This window comes from Bufo gargarizans, chromosome 4, assembly GCF_014858855.1.
Source record: "Bufo gargarizans isolate SCDJY-AF-19 chromosome 4, ASM1485885v1, whole genome shotgun sequence".
Lineage (NCBI taxonomy): Eukaryota > Metazoa > Chordata > Amphibia > Anura > Bufonidae > Bufo > Bufo gargarizans.
In genome coordinates, this window is record NC_058083.1 from 149,797,018 (window position 1) to 149,815,725 (window position 18,708).

Genomic DNA, 18,708 nt, shown 5'->3' on the forward strand with positions numbered 1-18,708 from the left:
TGAATGGGGATCTGTCATGCCAAGCACGACCGTTATACAATGTACGACATTGTGCTTGGCTTCTTCAAACAGCTGATTGGTGGGGATGCCGGACCCCCACCCATCAGATACTGATGTGCTATTCTCCACTGACCTCTGCTATCTTTCTGATGGGGTTTACTGGCCTATAAAACATTTTTTTTTAGAAAAGGGGCATAATGGGTTCAAAAATAAAATGTGCAACACTGACCTCACCAATCCCCAACTACTGCCGTCCTAGTTGCTGCTGGGTCTCCCCCTAGTCTCTCCTTCCTGGACCTCTTGACTCACAGGAAATTCCTGCTTCAGCAGTGATCCACCTCAGCCAGTTATTCAGACATTTCTTGTCAAGAGGGACCAAGAGCCAAAAGATAGTGGGGGACCCAGTAAACATGAGAACAGCCATGTGGGGAATCCTTAAGGTTGTTGCTTGTTTTCCTTTAATTTCACTGTATTCAATACATATACATCTGAGTCATGCATCATTATTTATATTTTGCTACAATTATATTGTTTCATATACAATATCTTTCATTCTTAGTTTTTTTTTGTTATGTTAAGTAGCCATTTGTTACCGCATGCTGACATTAAAAGAAAAAACGTTAGATTTTATTCAATAATTTACTCATTTTCTTTTCTTTAGACAATTTGTCAAAAAACACCTAAAGATTCTGCTAAATATGAAGCCTGTAAAAGAGCCTTGAAAGAAGTTAGCAAGGTTGGTCTAATTTCTTATTCTTAAAGGGAACCTGTCACCAGGATTTTGTGTATAGAGCTGAGGACATGGTTTGCTAGATGGCCGCTATCACATCCGCAATACCCAGTCCACATAGCTCTGTGTGCTTTTATTGTGTAAAAAAAAAACTATTTGACACATATGCAAATTAACATAAGAGTCATATCTTACTTGTGTGACCAGAGAAGAGTCATATTTTCAAGCTCATCTCAGGTTAATTAGCAAATTTATCAAATCCTTTTTTTTACACAATAAGAGCACACAGAGCTATGAGGACTGGGTATTGCAGATGTGCTAGCGGCCATCTAGCAACCCATGTCCTCAGCTCTATACACAAAATCCCGGTGACAGGTTCCCTTTAAAGGTCTGTATCACTTATACGCTCCATTCACACATCCGCAATTCCGCTTCGCATTTTGAGGAACGGAATTGCGGACCCATTCATTTCTTTGGCGCAGCATGATGTGCTGCCCGGACACGGAATTTTGGACCCGCACTTCCGGGTCCGCAATTCTGTTACCGAAAAAAATAGAACATGTCCTATTCTTGTCCGCAATTGCGGACAAGAACAGGCATATTCTATAAGTGGATCCGCAAAACACGTTGCGGACGTGTGAATGGACCCATATTGTGCTGTGCATGCTCTCAAGTGATGCGTTATTCTGTAGCTGTGTTGTTACTTTAAACGGCAGTGGTTGTCGGTTGATGTGAAACACACTTGCCTTCAGAGGTTGTGCTGTTGAGCTACTGGAGGTACAATGCTGTAGAGCAAATGCAAAAATAGCAGCTGTCTGCCATTACTGGCCAACTACAATTTGTGAACAACCATCTGTTTAAGGGGATTCACTGTTAAACCAGGCACATTGCCTTGTATGACGAGCTCAAGATAATGATTCATTTCACTTAGAGATCTCTTGCTTCATTATGGAGATAAAAGTACTTTTAATCGATATTTAAATTAGCTATTAAAGGGGTTGTCTTATCTCCAACATTGGTGGCAGATAGGTACAATGTCAGATAGGCTTGGGTCCCAGAGGAGGGACTTGAAGTTGTACCTATCTCCAGATCGCACCACTGTGGGAGTTCTGAAAATAGCTGAGTGCACTCGTTCGGCTATTTTTGGAACTTCAATAGAAATGAATGTAGAGCATGATGCACATGCATTGTGCCCTCTCCTTCACTTCAGGGGCCCCGTTCTTGATAGGTGCAGAGATGGGACCTGCACCTGTCTGTCATTGATGGCCTATCTTAGTGATAGTCCACCAAAGTCTGAGATGGGTCTAACCCTTTAAGTGCACCATATCAGGCCACTGTGCATTTTTCTGCTCCCTATGCCAGCCACTCCCACTTCTTGAGTGCCTTAGGCCCACCCTAGTGCATTTAACTGCTTGTTTGCATATAAAAGTACTTTTCTCCAGGATGAAGCAACAGATCTCTAAGGGAAAGGTATTGTTATAGTCAGCTGAGCTGGCCCTACAAGGCATTGTGCCTGGTGTAACAGTGAATTTCCTGCTGACAGACTTCCTTCAAGTCCACCATGAGCTCAACTTCCACAGGATATAAAGTCAAATCAGAGTAGAAGTTACTGTAGCTAAGCTAAAGTGAGAAGAATCATGAATTGTCTCTGATCATTTTTGTAGCACACTCCCAATTCCAAAGTTGGGACACTGCGTGAAATGTCAATAAAAACAGAATGCAATTATTTGCAAACCTCATAGACCATATTTTATTCACAAAAGAACATGGGGTACATTTACTAAGACTGTCAATTTATATGCCGGTCTTAGTCCCTGTCCGCTGCAGCTTGATACGACTAAGTTATGTAGCTGCATGATCCGGTTGCTGTTCAACAAGATTAAATCTACGCCAGCTCCCTTGTTGGCGTAGATTTTAAGTAATTTTCTACACCAAAAACAGGCGTAGAAAATGATAAGTGAGATGGACCTGCTGGCTCGCCCTCTTTCCGCCCACGCCAAGCCCTCTTTTCTTAGAACTCGAGAAAAGAGTAGTAAGTGGTGTACACTGGGAAAAAGGCACAGATTTTTCACAAAAAATGGCGTATATGTTTTCATAAAACTCCCATAAAACACATATGGGTGGTTTAGTATTGTCTTGCTGAATTATGCAAGGCCTTCCCTGAAAGAGACATCTGTATGGGATCATATGATGTTCTAAAACCTCTATATACTTATCAGCATTAAGAGTTCCTTTCCAGATGTGTAAGCTGCCCATGCCATAGGCACTCCGGCAATCTCATAACATCAGAGATGCAGGCTTTTGAACTGCGCTCATAACAAACTGGGTGTTCCCTCTCCTGTTGAGTCCACAGGACACAGCATCCATGGTTTCTTAAAATAATTTCAAATTTTGATTCATCTGACCAGAGAACAGTGATACATTTTGCCACAGTCCATTTTAAATAAGCTTTGGCCAAGAGAAGATGGCTGCATTTCTGGATATTGTTGACATATGGCTTCTTCTTTGCATGAAACAGATTTAACTTGCATTTGTGGATTGTATGGTGGCCTGTGTTTACAGACAATGATTTCTGGAAGTTCTCCTGAGCCCATACAGTGATTTCCAGTACAAAACCATGTCTGCTTTTTAATGCATTGCCGCCTGAGGGCTATAGAACACTAGCATCCATCTGCCTTGTCCCTTGTGTACATGGATTTCTCCAGGTTCTCTGAATCTTTTGATCATATTGTGTACTGTATATGGTGAGATATTCAAAGTCTTCTCGACTTTACGTTGAGGAACATTGTTCTGAAATTGTTCCACAATTTCTAGACGCATATTTTCGCAGATTGGTGAACCTCTGCCCATCCTTGCTTCTGAGAAACTCTGCCTCTCTAACATGCTCTTTTTATACCCAGTCATGTGACTTAGTTGCAAATAGCTTTTCCAGCAGTTTTTATTAGTACCACTTACTTTTCCAACTTTTTGTGGCCCTGTCACAACTTTTTTGAGATCATGAAATGGTAAAATGTCTCACTTTCAACATCTGATATGTGCTCTATGTTCTATCAAGAATAAAATATGGGTCTATAAGATTTGTAAATCATTGCATTCAGTTTTTATTTACATTTTATACAGCATCCCAACTCTTGGAACTGGGGGTGTAATTGCTTGGTAGACCTTCCTGCATTACAGAACATTTGAGGTCACAATGTGTGTGAGAGACTTTAGTTCAAATGATAGAAGGCAAAGTTCACGTTGGCTGGAGGAAAGCCCAAATTTAATGGCCAATTACTTGAAATACTTGCAGGTGTTGCAACACAAAATTAGATAACTTGTTTAGAGATTGAGAGTTGCTGAAGTGTAACAGGATAATGCTTTGATATTAAAGGAAGTTTATTTTTACTGAGGAGGACTTAGGTTTACAAAATGTGTTTGCATGTGGGGCTCTGTGGAACTTCTATTTGAAGATTAACTTTAAGGTATTTAATCATAACTACATTACTGCAGAGTAAATGAAAGATCTTTATATAAAGCTAAGTGTATGTGCGTGTATGTTCACTAAAGGAATCCACACCGTCGCATTTACAATCACAAAATTTGGCACACGGGTACATCAGGTGTCTGGGAAGGTTTTAGACCGGGTCTCAGCTCACTAGGAAGTACCGTTCCTGAGATATTCCCAAAAAAATACATTAGCCAATAGAAGCTTGGTCACATGACCCTTATCAGCCAATAGAAGCTCACAGATCCTCCAGTCTCCACATACACAGTTTTACTCCAGGTTTCCATAACAACCCAGCCATTTATCTTCACTGCTGTAGGAGAGCTTTAAAGGAAATCTGTCACCAGGATAATCGCTATTGCATTAAAGCCATGGCCTATTAGCACTTTGTATCTTATTTCCAAAAGTGCCTTTGTTCCAGCAATAGATATTTTTATCCTCAGAAAATCCAGTTTATTTGGTATGCAAATGAGCCAGTAAGGTGCCCAGAGGGGCGTCACTCTTGCAGGAAGTAGCCCAGACAGCCCCCTGCCACAATGTGTCCACCCTCAGAATACTTAAAATCACAATCCCAGGTCCTGCTAAGCCATGCCCCCTCCCACTACTGAGCCAACGGGAATTGAAAAAATTAAGGTAAAAATCAACTTCTGTCAGCTGCAGGTGTGAGAGGGAGGGTGACTTTCTCCCTGCAGCATACACTCAGACAGCACAGTGCTGCTGTCTTAGAGGGAGCTGTTCAAAAGGACACGCCCCCGAACCGGTTAGGCCACGCTCTCTCCCACTCAGCCGACTGAGATTTAAAAAAAATGAAGTTAAAAATTAAAGGGGTTGTCCGAGTTATGAAAAAAAATAATAATATAGCACTGAAAATCTGATATATAACTGAGCTAAGCAATTTTTATGCAAAAAATATATATATTTTTCCTCATTTCCCTGGTTCTTTTCTGGGCTTTGTTTACATGCAATAAATAAAAAAAAAATCTTTGCCCCTCCCCCTGCTGTGCTAAGGGAGTGAATACAAGAGCTGCCCTGAGTGACATGTCTGCCTGCTGGGAGACTCTGCAGTATGTTGTATGTGTAGGACTACAAGTCCCAGCTGTATAATGACACTGCTAAGAGAGTGAAAACAAGAGCTGCCTTGAGTGCTGGGAGAATCAACAGCAACTTGTAAGTGTAGAACTACATGTCCCACCTGTATAATGACACTGCTAATACACACAGGATCTTCCCCCTACCTTCTTGTGCAATGCTGTCTCTAGTATATCAGCTCCAGTGCCCAGCATTATCTCCTCACTGCTGTGCAGCTGACGGGGTTAAGGATCCTAGCAGAGAGTAGACGGCAGTGAAGGGGGGGCGTGGCCAGCACAGTGACGTCTGGTTTACAGGCTTGTAAACAACCTTTATCAGAGCAGGGAGAGAAGCTGACATCACAGGTCATGTGACTCTCAGTGAAATCTGAGAAACCAGCCACTGGAGGTAAAGTGAGTGAATTGGAAAGCTGTTATATTTGCTTAGTTAGGAACATAGAAAGAACAAAAAAATAACTTGGATAACCCCTTTAACTTCTAGGTCCAGCTAAGCCACGGCCATGCCCCCTCCACTTCTCAGCTGACAGGGATTGAAAAAATTAAGGTAAAGATCAACTTCTGTCAGCTGCAAAGGTGGGAGGGAGGGTGACTTTCTCCCTGCAGCTCACACTTATGACAGCACAGTGCTGCTGTCTTAGAGTGAGCTGTTCAAAAGGACACGCCTCTGATCTAGTAAAGGCCAATGTTAAGGGGGTGGGCCCCTGTGGAGGTCACTGTCAAGGGGGTGGTATGCTGTAAAAGTCACTGTTAAAGGGAAAGGCTGCTGTAAAGGTCAAAGTTAAGGGGGTGGGCTGCTGTAGAGGTCCAATTTTAAGGGACAGGGCACTGTGGGTGGGTCAGTGTTAAGGGGTGGGGGGCTGTGGAGGTCACTGTTTTGGGAGCGGGGTACTGTAGATGTCACTGTTATAGTTGATAGTGTCGATATCTTTTAACGACACACACAAACATTCAATGAAATAGATTAAATATACCCGAGCAAAGCCGGGTCCTTCAGCTAGTGCTCTATAAAAATGAACCTGCTAACAGTTAAAGTGTACCTCAGGTGATCCACATACAAACCTCTTAGGACTGGCAACTCTGTGTATGCATTCACATTTCTAATCAAAAGCGGACAGAGAGAAAATGATTAAATAGATGGATTAAATAACTTATCAGGGGGTTGTTTGTAGCTAGAGGCAGCTTTCTAGCAAATAAAGCCCTGTGATTACAGCAGTCCCTCCATGAATTCAAGCAGGCAGGAGTTTTTTTGTCTTTCACTAGAGCGGTGTGGCCACGTGAGTGTAATAACAGGATACAGTGGAGGCAGAATAAGTGTCAAGAGTCATCTAAGATAGCAGGATTGCCAAAAACAGTGACTGTGACCGGGCAACAGCTCCACTGTATGTATATCATGGAAGACAATACACAGCGTCTGTCCAGGGTATATGTATCGTCGGTACATCATGCACTGCATAGTAATTCTACTAGAACGCAGAGCAACCCTGGGGTAAATTACAGGCTGTAATTCAGGACCAGTGTAATATTGTAAGGCAAAATACTTGTAATTTCACATACTTTCAATGTAGATTACAATCTGTATGGAAACTATAATTTCTGCTTTAAAAATGCAGGTAAAAATGGATGTGGAAGGTGATTTGAATCCACACAAGGTCTCATTGACAAGACCCACATCAGAAGGGGATGGGTCATCAGAATCTTTTAGTAATGCCTCCAAATGGCTCATGTACGTGGCCGCCTTCATGCATGAGCCATATACCGTAATTATGGCTAAGTCTGAGATTGGCTCCCATCCTGGTAGATCGGGGAGACCTTTCTCAAAGCAAGGGTTTTCTAATTTCCTAAAATGAGATACACACAGATCTTTGGCACTATAAATATGCCTCATGCATGAGCCATCAGGTGTGCAAACGGTGTATATTTTGCTCCAAAACTGTATTGGAACACATTAGGGTAAAGCAGGGAAACCTTTCCAGATCTAACTTCCCGTGACCGCCTCCTAGCTTCAGCACATAGCTACACTGTGACTGTGCGAATAAAGCTTCAGGCTTTGAAACTGGAACTGCAAGCACTTAAAGGAGTGACCTAGTCTCAGGATATAGACCATCAATATCCGATCATCTGTGTGAAGGGGCTGTGGCGCTTGTGCAAGAGTTGCATTCTCTCGAGTGTTTACCTGCACGACGTCCACCTTGTAGTGGCAGAGGAGTGCAATCACACCTTTCTCTCTCATTCACAAGAATGGGAAGAACAGCTGTAATTCCACTGCACCAGGTAAGCACTGAAGAGAACACAGCTCTTGCACTAGCGCCGCAGCCCTTGAAACAGCTGATGGACAGGGGTGCCAAGAGTCGAACCTCCACCAACATGAAATTAAGAATTGATATTGCTTATGAGCTGTGGTTTAGCACATGTTATGACTGAATACCACCCAAGGCACGCATTCCTCTCGGTGCCTCCTTATACACCTGAAGTAAAGCGACTTATTCTGGACTAGTCAGATCTTAAACCTCCAGGCTGAAGTCAGGTAATCCCTATGTGCATGCTGCAGCTACATCATGCCGTGCCTTTACTTACAAATGGTCTTCAAAGAAACGCTGCTTTGCATTGTAGAACCTCTCCCCGAGGCTTTGGCAATGATTAATATGAATGATGTTCTTTATTAATCTCTGTTTTCTAGGTTAAAAATGATCAAGTAATTCTCTAACGTGACCCATAAACAGATCTGTCATGATCGGTTAAAAAAACAGTCTAGTAAATTTGTTTCCACTTGTTAAAGGAAAGTTGTCTCGTTGAGGTAGATGTCCGCTGCCCTAAACATGCGCTGACTGAAGAGAAATAGTATTATACATTACTTTATAAGGGGTGGCAGTTAAAAATGATGGGTATTGGACATTAAAGGTCCAGTAACAACAGTCCTGGACATTTTTTGATATGTCAAAGTGTATTTCAACCTATGTTTCTAAGAAGAAAGGCATATGGTACATCTTTTTAGCTTCCACTCCATTAGGGGAGTCTTGTCTTAACCGTTTCTTAAAGGGACCTAAACGTTTGCTGAAACCATGAACTGCTTCTCGGAGTGCTCCACATCTTTGGGTTTCATTATCATGTGGAGTACACATCCCACATACTTATTCTGCATGCCGGAAGGCTGAGCAGAACTGATGAAACCTGAAGGTGCAGAGCTCTCTGGGAAGCGGTACTGCTCCCTCATGGTTTCAGCAAAGGTTTACGTCCCTTATAAAGGAAACCCCTCACCATGATTTGCCCCCAATAAACTATTGCCACCATAGTTTAGATCTTTTTAAAGTTGTAGATATTAGTCAGCTGTAGTACTGCATACTTTCTGAAGTGAACTACTATATATGCATGTATGGAAATGTCTGCTCTAGTGTTAGAGTACTTTCACACTAGCAATTATATGGGGGAGAAAAAAGAACTGGGTCGCACATCCACAGTGCTTGGCTTTGACCTAAAAAGTGTACAGCCCCCCGTATTGCATGCTGTACAAGAGGCATTAGTGTACATTTTGATCAAAAGGCATAAGCCCACTCACCACGTCAAGGAAGCCTCTATTGAGTGGGACCTACTCTGACAAAAGGGCGCAGCACGGTGCGATGACAAAGCGGCGATATCCTGGTAGGCGGCGGGACCCAGGAGTCAAAGCAGCAACCATGCTGTCTGACGATGCCACCCATGGCACTGGGTCCCACCAACCCACCAGAACAGCACCACAAAAACAAAGGCCACCGCACAGTACTGCACCATATGAACAGCTGTCTAACACAGCATGTCCATTACTATCAGGAGCTACAGGTCAATGACCACTATATGCAATCCTGTGTGATTAAAACCACCTGTGCCGAATGGGAGGGGTGCTGACACCAGTAATAAAGAAGAAAGATTCAAATAACAATTATATGGGGGAGAAAAAAGAACTGGGTCGCACATCCACAGTGCTTGGCTTTGACCTAAAAAGTGTACAGCCCCCCGTATTGCATGCTGTACAAGAGGCATTAGTGTACATTTTGATCAAAAGGCATAAGCCCACTCACCACGTCAAGGAAGCCTCTATTGAGTGGGACCTACTCTGACAAAAGGGCGCAGCACGGTGCGATGACAAAGCGGCGATATCCTGGTAGGCGGCGGGACCCAGGAGTCAAAGCAGCAACCATGCTGTCTGACGATGCCACCCATGGCACTGGGTCCCACCAACCCACCAGAACAGCACCACAAAAACAAAGGCCACCGCACAGACTGCGTTTTTATTTTCCGGCACTGAGTTCCGTCACAGGGGCTCTATACCGGAAAATAACTGATCAGGCATATCCCCATGCATTCTGAATGGAGAGTAAGGCCTCTTTCACACTTGCGTTGTCCGGATCCGGCGTGTACTCCACTTGCCGGAATTACACGCCGGATCCGGAAAAACGCAAGTGAACTGAAAGCATTTGAAGACGGATCCGTCTTCAAAATGCTTTCAGTGTTACTTTGGCAGCCAGGACGCTATTAAAGTCCTGGTTGCCATAGTAGGAGCGGGGAGCGGGGGAGCGGTATACTTACAGTCCGCGCGGCTCCCGGGGCGCTCCAGAATGACGTCACCATGCGCTTGGGTCGCCCTGACGTCACTCTGGAGCGCCCCGGGAGCCGCACGGACGGTAAGTATGCTGCTCCCCCGCTCCCCGCTACACTTTACCATGGCTGCCAGGACTTTAGCGTCCCGGCAGCCATGGTAACCACTCTAAAAAAGCTAAACGTCGGATCCGGCAATGCGCTGAAACAACGTTTAGCTTAAGGCCGGATCCGGATCAATGCCTTTCAATGGACATTAATTCCGGATCCGGCCTTGCGGCAAGTCTTCAGGATTTTTGGCCGGAGCAAAAAGCGCAGCATGCTGCGGTATTTTCTCCGGCCAAAAAACGTTCCGTTCCGGAACTGAAGACATCCTGATGCATCCTGAACGGATTTCACTCCATTCAGAATGCATTAGGATAAAACTGATCAGGATTCTTCCGGCATAAAGCCCCGACGACGGAACTCTATGCCGGAAGACAAGAACGCAGGTGTGAAAGAGCCCTAATCCGTTCAGTTTGCATCAGGATGTCGTTTTGACTGATCAGGCAAAAGATAAAACCGTAGCATGCTACGGTTTTATCTCCGGTGAAAAAAAACTGAAGACTTGCCTGAATGACAGATCCGGCATTTTTCCCCATAGGAATGTATTAGTGCCAGATCTGGCATTCAAAATACCGGAATGCCGGATCCGTCCTTCAGGCCTGCACATGCGCAGACCGGTAAAAATGTGAAAGAAAATACAAGACGGATCCGTCTGTCCGCATGACAAGCGGAGACACGGATCCGTTCTTGCAATGCATTTGTGAGACGGATCCGCCTCACAAATGCTTTCAGTCACATCCAAATCGGCGGATCCGGCGGGCAGTTCCGACAACGGAACTGCCCGCCGGATCACACTGCCGCAAGTGTGAAAGTAGCCTTAGCTGGGCTTATACGGACCAACAAAGTGTCCTCTTGAATCTTAACTCGGGCCATCCCCTGTTCCTTTGATTCACATAGGTGATGCTTCAGCATCATCCATGGGTCACACAAATTCTCACACTTGCACAGTAAAGCTGAAAACTGATGCATGAGGAGTATATTTTCTTGTGTGGGCCTTGAAATCATTTTTGTTCTGCACATGTTCTACATATTACTAGGGATGAGCGAACTCGAACTGTATAGTTCGGGTTCGTACCGAATTTTTGACACGGACCCGAACCCGGACATTTTCGTAAAAGTCCGGGTTCGGTGTTCGTCGCTTTCTTGGCGCTTTTTGAAAGGCTGCAAAGCAGCCAATCAACAAGCGTCATACTACTTGCCCCAAGAGGCCATCACAGCCATGCCTACTATTGGCATGGCTGTGATTGGCCAGAGCACCATGTGACCCAGCCTCTATTTAAGCTGGAGTCACATAGTGCCGCCCGTCACTCTGCTCTGATCAGCATAGGGAGAGGTTGCGGCTGCGACAGTAGGGCGAGATTAGGCAGATTAACTCCTCCAAAGGACTTGATTATTGATCGATCTGCAGCTGTGGGTCATTGAGCTGCTGATACTCAATTGCTCACTGTTTTTAGGCTGCCCAGACCGTTTGTCAGTCACTTTTTTCTGGGGTGATCGGCGGCCATTTTGTGTCTTGTGGTGCGCCAGCACAAGCTGCGACCAAGTGCATTTAACCCTCAATGGTGTGGTTGTTTTTTGGCTAAAGCCTACATCAGGGTGAAGCTGTCACACCAAGTGCATTTAACCAGCAATAGTCTGTTTATTTTTTGGCCATATACTACATCAGGGGCAAGCTGCGCCTGTCACCAAGTGCATTTAACCCTCAATGGTGTGGTTGTTTTTTGGCTAAAGCCTACATCAGGGTGAAGCTGTCACACCAAGTGCATTTAACCAGCAATAGTCTGTTTATTTTTTGGCCATATACTACATCAGGGGCAAGCTGCGCCTGTCACCAAGTGCATTTAACCCTCAATGGTGTGGTTGTTTTTTGGCTAAAGCCTACATCAGGGTGAAGCTGTCACACCAAGTGCATTTAACCAGCAATAGTCTGTTTATTTTTTGGCCATATACTACATCAGGGGCAAGCTGCGCCTGTCACCAAGTGCATTTAACCCTCAATGGTGTGGTTGTTTTTTGGCTAAAGCCTACATCAGGGTGAAGCTGTCACACCAAGTGCATTTAACCAGCAATAGTCTGTTTATTTTTTGGCCATATACTACATCAGGGGCAAGCTGCGCCTGTCACCAAGTGCATTTAACCCTCAGTAGTGTGGTTGGTCAAGCTGTCACACCAAGTGCATTTAACCAGCAATAGTGTGGTTATTTTTTGGCCATATCCCAGTCTAATTCTGTCAGTAAACGTATACCTGTCACCCAGCGCCTAAATACTAGGCCTCAAATTTATATCCCGCTAAATCTCTCGTTACCGCTGTCCTGTTGTGGCTGGGCAAGTTATTTAGTGTCCGTCAAAGCACATTTTTTGTTCTGGGTTGAAATACAATTCCCAATTTAGCAATTTCCTAATTTAGTGGTTTCTGCTGTATCAGAGCTATTTTAAATCTATCCCTAAAAGGGTATATAATATTCAAGGTGCACATAGGGTCATTCAGAATAACTTCACACACACGCTACTGTGCATTTCCAAGTCTAATTCTGTCAGTAAACCCATACCTGTCACCCAGCGCCTAAATACTAGGCCTCAAATTTATATTCAGCTGAATTTGAATACAATACTTTGGGCCAAATAATATTTTTGTTGTTGTGGTGAACGATAACAATGAGGAAAACATCTAGTAAGGGACGCGAACGTGGACATGGTCGTGGTGGTGTTAGTGGACCCTCTGGTGCTGGGAGAGGACGTGGCCGTTCTGCCACATCCACACGTCCTAGTGTACCAACTACCTCAGGTCCCAGTAGCCGCCAGAATTTACAGCGATATATGGTGGGGCCCAATGCCGTTCTAAGGATGGTAAGGCCTGAGCAGGTACAGGCATTAGTCAATTGGGTGGCCGACAGTGGATCCAGCACGTTCACATTATCTCCCACCCAGTCTTCTGCAGAAAGCGCACAGATGGCGCCTGAAAACCAACCCCATCAGTCTGTCACATCACCCCCATGCATACCAGGGAAACTGTCTCAGCCTCAAGTTATGCAGCAGTCTCTTATGCTGTTTGAAGACTCCGCTGGCAGGGTTTCCCAAGGGCATCCACCTAGCCCTTCCCCAGCGGTGAAAGACATAGAATGCACTGACGCACAACCACTTATGTTTCCTGATGATGAGGACATGGGAATACCACCTCAGCATGTCTCTGATGATGACGAAACACAGGTGCCAACTGCTGCGTCTTTCTGCAGTGTGCAGACTGAACAGGAGGTCAGGGATCAAGACTGGGTGGAAGACGATGCAGGGGACGATGAGGTCCTAGACCCCACATGGAATGAAGGTCGTGCCACTGACTTTCACAGTTCGGAGGAAGAGGCAGTGGTGAGACCGAGCCAACAGCGTAGCAAAAGAGGGAGCAGTGGGCAAAAGCAGAACACCCGCCCCCAAGAGACTCCGCCTACTACTGACCGCCGCCATCTGGGACCGAGCACCCCAAAGGCAGCTTCAAGGAGTTCCCTGGCATGGCACTTCTTCAAACAATGTGCTGACGACAAGACCCGAGTGGTTTGCACGCTGTGCCATCAGAGCCTGAAGCGAGGCATTAACGTTCTGAACCTGAGCACAACCTGCATGACCAGGCACCTGCATGCAAAGCATGAACTGCAGTGGAGTAAACACCTTAAAACCAAGGAAGTCACTCAGGCTCCCCCTGCTACCTCTTCTGCTGCTGCCGCCTCGGCCTATTCTGCTGCTGCCGCCTCGGCCTCTTCCTCCGCCTCTGGAGGAACGTTGGCACCTGCCGCCCAGCAAACAGGGGATGTACCACCAACACCACCACCACCTCCGTCACCAAGCATCTCAACCATGTCACACGGCAGCGTTCAGCTCTCCATCTCACAAACATTTGAGAGAAAGCGTAAATTCCCACCTAGCCACCCTCGATCCCTGGCCCTGAATGCCAGCATTTCTAAACTACTGGCCTATGAAATGCTGTCATTTAGGCTGGTGGACACAGACAGCTTCAAACAGCTCATGTCGCTTGCTGTCCCACAGTATGTTGTTCCCAGCCGGCACTACTTCTCCAAGAGAACCGTGCCTTCCCTGCACAACCAAGTATCCGATAAAATCAAGTGTGCACTGCGCAACTGCCATCTGTGGCAAGGTCCACCTAACCACAGATACGTGGACCAGTAAGCACTGGCCAGGGACGCTATATCTCCCTAACTGCACACTGGGTAAATGTAGTGGCAGCTGGGCCCCAGGCGGAGAGCTGTTTGGCGCACGTCCTTCCGCCGCCAAGGATAACAGGGCAACATTCTTTGCCTCCTGTTGCCACCTCCTCCTACTCGGCTTCCTCCTCCTCTTCTTCCACCTGCTCATCCAGTCAGCCACACACCTTCACCACCAACTTCAGCACAGCCCGGGGTAAACGTCAGCAGGCCATTCTGAAACTCATATGTTTGGGGGACAGGCCCCACACCGCACAGGAGTTGTGGCAGGGTATAGAACAACAGACCGACGAGTGGTTGCTGCCGGTGAGCCTCAAGCCCGGCCTGGTGGTGTGTGATAATGGGCGAAATCTCGTTGCAGCTCTGGGACTAGCCGGTTTGAACCACATCCCTTGCTTGGCGCATGTGCTGAATTTGGTGGTGCAGAAGTTCATTCACAACTACCCCGACATGTCAGAGCTGCTGCATAAAGTGCGGGCCGTCTGTTCGCGCTTCCGGCGTTCACATCCTGCTGCTGCTCGCCTGTCTGCGCTACAGCGTAACTTCGGCCTTCCCGCTCACCGCCTCATATGCGACGTGCCCACCAGGTGGAACTCCACCTTGCAAATGCTGGACAGACTGTGCGAGCCACAGCAGGCCATAGTGGAGTTTCGGCTGCAGCACGCACGGGTCAGTCGCACTACAGAACAGCACCACTTCACCACCAATGACTGGGCCTCCATGCGAGACCTGTGTGCCCTGTTGCGCTGTTTCGAGTACTCCACCAACATGGCCAGTGGCGATGATGCCGTTATCAGCGTTACAATACCACTTCTATGTCTCCTTGAGAAAACACTTAGGGCGATGATGGAAGAGGAGGTGGCCCAGGAGGAGGAGGAGGAGGAAGAGGGGTCATTTTTAGCACTTTCAGGCCAGTCTCTTCGAAGTGACTCAGAGGGAGGTTTTTTGCAACAGCAGAGGCCAGGTTCAAATGTGGCCAGCCAGGGCCCACTACTGGAGGACGAGGATGAGGAGGAGGTGGAGGAGGATGAGGATGAAGCATGGTCACAGCGGGGTGGCACCCAACGCAGCTCGGGCCCATCACTGGTGCGTGGCTGGGGTGAAAGGCAGGACGATGACGATACGCCTCCCACAGAGGACAGCTTGTCCTTACCCCTGGGCAGCCTGGCACACATGAGCGACTACATGCTGCAGTGCCTGCGCAACGACAGCAGAGTTGCCCACATTTTAACGTGTGCGGACTACTGGGTTGCCACCCTGCTGGATCCACGGTACAAAGACAATGTGCCCACCTTACTTCCTGCACTGGAGCGTGATAGGAAGATGCGCGAGTACAAGCGCACGTTGGTAGACGCGCTACTGAGAGCATTCCCAAATGTCACAGGGGAACATGTGGAAGCCCAAGGCCAAGGCAGAGGAGGAGCAAGAGGTCGCCAAGGCAGCTGTGTCACGGCCAGCTCCTCTGAGGGCAGGGTTAGCATGGCAGAGATGTGGAAAAGTTTTGTCAACACGCCACAGCTAACTGCACCACCACCTGATACGCAACGTGTTAGCAGGAGGCAACATTTCACTAACATGGTGGAACAGTACGTGTGCACACCCCTCCACGTACTGACTGATGGTTCGGCCCCATTCAACTTCTGGGTCTCCAAATTGTCCACGTGGCCAGAGCTAGCCTTTTATGCCTTGGAGGTGCTGGCCTGCCCGGCGGCCAGCGTTTTGTCTGAACGTGTATTCAGCACGGCAGGGGGCGTCATTACAGACAAACGCAGCCGCCTGTCTACAGCCAATGTGGACAAGCTGACGTTCATAAAAATGAACCAGGCATGGATCCCACAGGACCTGTCCATCCCTTGTGCAGATTAGACATTAACTACCTCCCCTTAACCATATATTATTGTACTCCAGGGCACTTCCTCATTCAATCCTATTTTTATTTTCATTTTACCATTATACTGCGAGGCTACCCAAAGTTCCAATGTTGGGTGACGTGAAGCCTGATTCTCTGCTATGACATGCAGACTGATTCTCTGCTGACATGAAGACAGATTCTCTGTTACGGGACCTCTCTCCTCTGCCTGGGTGCTGGGCCTAAATATATGACAATGGACTGTTGCATTGGTGGCTGACGTGAAGCCTGATTCTCTGCTATGATATGAAGACTGATTCTCTGCTGACATGAAGCCAGATTTTCTGTTACGGGACCTCTCTCCTCTGCCTGGGTGCTGGGCCTAAATATCTGACAATGGACTGTTGCATTGGTGGCTGACGTGAAGCCTGATTCTCTGCTATGATATGAAGACTGATTCTCTGCTGACATGAAGCCAGATTGTCTGTTACGGGACCTCTCTCCTCTGCCTGGGTGCTGGGCCTAAATTTATGAAAATGGACTGTTGCATTGGTGGCTGACGTGAAGCCTGATTCTCTGCTATGATATGAAGACTGATTCTCTGCTGACATGAAGCCAGATTGTCTGTTACGGGACCTCTCTCCTCTGCCTGGGTGCTGGGCCTAAATTTATGAAAATGGACTGTTGCAGTGGTGGGTGACGTGAAGCCTGATTCTCTGCTATAATATGAAGACTGATTCTCTGCTGACATGAAGCCAGATTGTCTGTTACGGGACCTCTCTCCTCTGTCTGGGTGCTGGGCCTAAATTTATGAAAATGGACTGTTACAGTGGTGGGTGACGTGAAGCCTGATTCTCTGCTATGACATGAAGACTGATTCTCTGGTGACCTGAAGCCAGATTCTGTGTTACGGAACCTCTCTCCTCTGCCTGGGTGCTTGGCCTAAATTTATGAAAATGGACTGTTACAGTGGTGGCTGACGTGAAGCCTGATTCTCTGCTATGACATGCAGACTGATTCTCTGCTGACATGAAGCCAGATTCTCTGTTACGGGACCTCTCTCCTCTGCCTGGGTGCCGGGGCCTAAATATCTGAGAATGGACTGTTCCAGTGGTGGGTGACGTGAAGCCAGATTCTCTGCTATGGGACCTCTCTCCAATTGATTTTGGTTAATTTTTATTTATTTAATTTTTATTTTAATTCATTTCCCTATCCACATTTGTTTGCAGGGGATTTACCTACATGTTGCTGCCTTTTGCAGCCCTCTAGCCCTTTCCTGGGCTGTTTTACAGCCTTTTTAGTGCCAAAAAGTTTGGGTCCCCATTGACTTCAATGGGGTTCGGGTTCGGGACGAAGTTCGGATCGGGTTCGGATCCCGAACCCGAACATTTTCGGGAAGTTCGGCCGAACTTCTCGAACCCGAACATCCAGGTGTTCGCTCAACTCTACATATTACCACTTCTGAGTCTTCGGTTTTCCCCATTCATTCAGTCACATACACAGGACATAAGGAGGTTATTTTGTAGGGCTCTGGCAGTGTCCTCCTGTTACTGCTCGGACAAAGAAGCAGGTACCATCCGGATGCTGAGTTGATGTCCTTCTTCGTCCCTTTCCAGTGCTCTTCGTTTAAGTGCCCAGTATTTTCAAGTATCATCTCTATGCTGTTAAGACTGTTTTGGGAGGCACATCAAACCTTCTTGTGATGGCACATATGGATGTGCCATCCTGGGGTAGAAGGACTACCTAATTTGATTGATCTGCAGGTACAGCCTCATGCTACCGGTGGTGACAAGGACACTATCAAAATGCAAAACTAGACCTTTGTTGAGGACTGTTTTGCCTATTCAGTGCACTTTCATTTGCACCAAAGCAAGAAATATTGATTCACATTTCCTAACGCTTGCTAACTGGGCAGGTTCACATCCCTGATGTTTAAGTGACTTGGGGTTATATTGTGATGCTTAAAGGGAATCTGTCACACTGATTTTGGACCATTATCTACAATAATAAATGAGTAGTTCTGCAGATAAGGAGTCCATATCACTATTTTTTTTATTTTCCTATTGCCCCAATATTTCCCTGTTGTCAGCTTTCAGAGTTGCGTTGAAATACATTGTCGGGACTACTGTGCATGCGCAGGGGTGTCTTCTCCATTGTGTTATGTTACCACAGCAGTCTGGACTGGGTATTTCAGTGCAGCTTTGAGTGCTGACGGCGGGGGAACGGGAAGCAGTAGGAAAATAAAAAATACTGACATAGAGTCCTTATCTGCAATACTACGCATGTATTACTGTACATAGTAGTCCAAAATTGGTATGACAGATTCTAGTTCACTGTGAGAAACACACTTGGGGTAGGAGAGTGATTTCTCCTCCTGAGCTTTGCTCTTGTAATGGGACCCCACAGCATTATAATGATTCTTAATGCTGTGTGTCACTGCCAGACCTCAGATTTACTGAATTGTACTGCTGGTATTATGCCAGTACAATTCAGTAGTAGATACTACAGTTCAGGATGGGAAATCACCCCACATAGAGCTTGTTTCCTGCAGTGAACTCGCCCATATGAAACTGGCTTAAAGGGGTTGTGTCACTTGGGCAAGTGGCATTTATTATGTAGAGAAAGTTAATACAAGGCACTTGTATTGTGATTGTCCATATTGCTTCCTT

General features: G+C 46.4%; 1 protein-coding gene across 1 annotated transcript in view; it reads left to right on the forward strand.

Annotated features, from left to right (window-relative positions):
* Window positions 1-18,708, forward strand: part of ARHGEF26 (Rho guanine nucleotide exchange factor 26) — a 177,766-nt gene that overhangs the window by 87,795 nt on the left and 71,263 nt on the right. Inside the window, 1 exon segment of the mRNA XM_044289881.1 lies at window positions 662-736. Coding sequence (XP_044145816.1) covers window positions 662-736 — 75 coding nt within the window.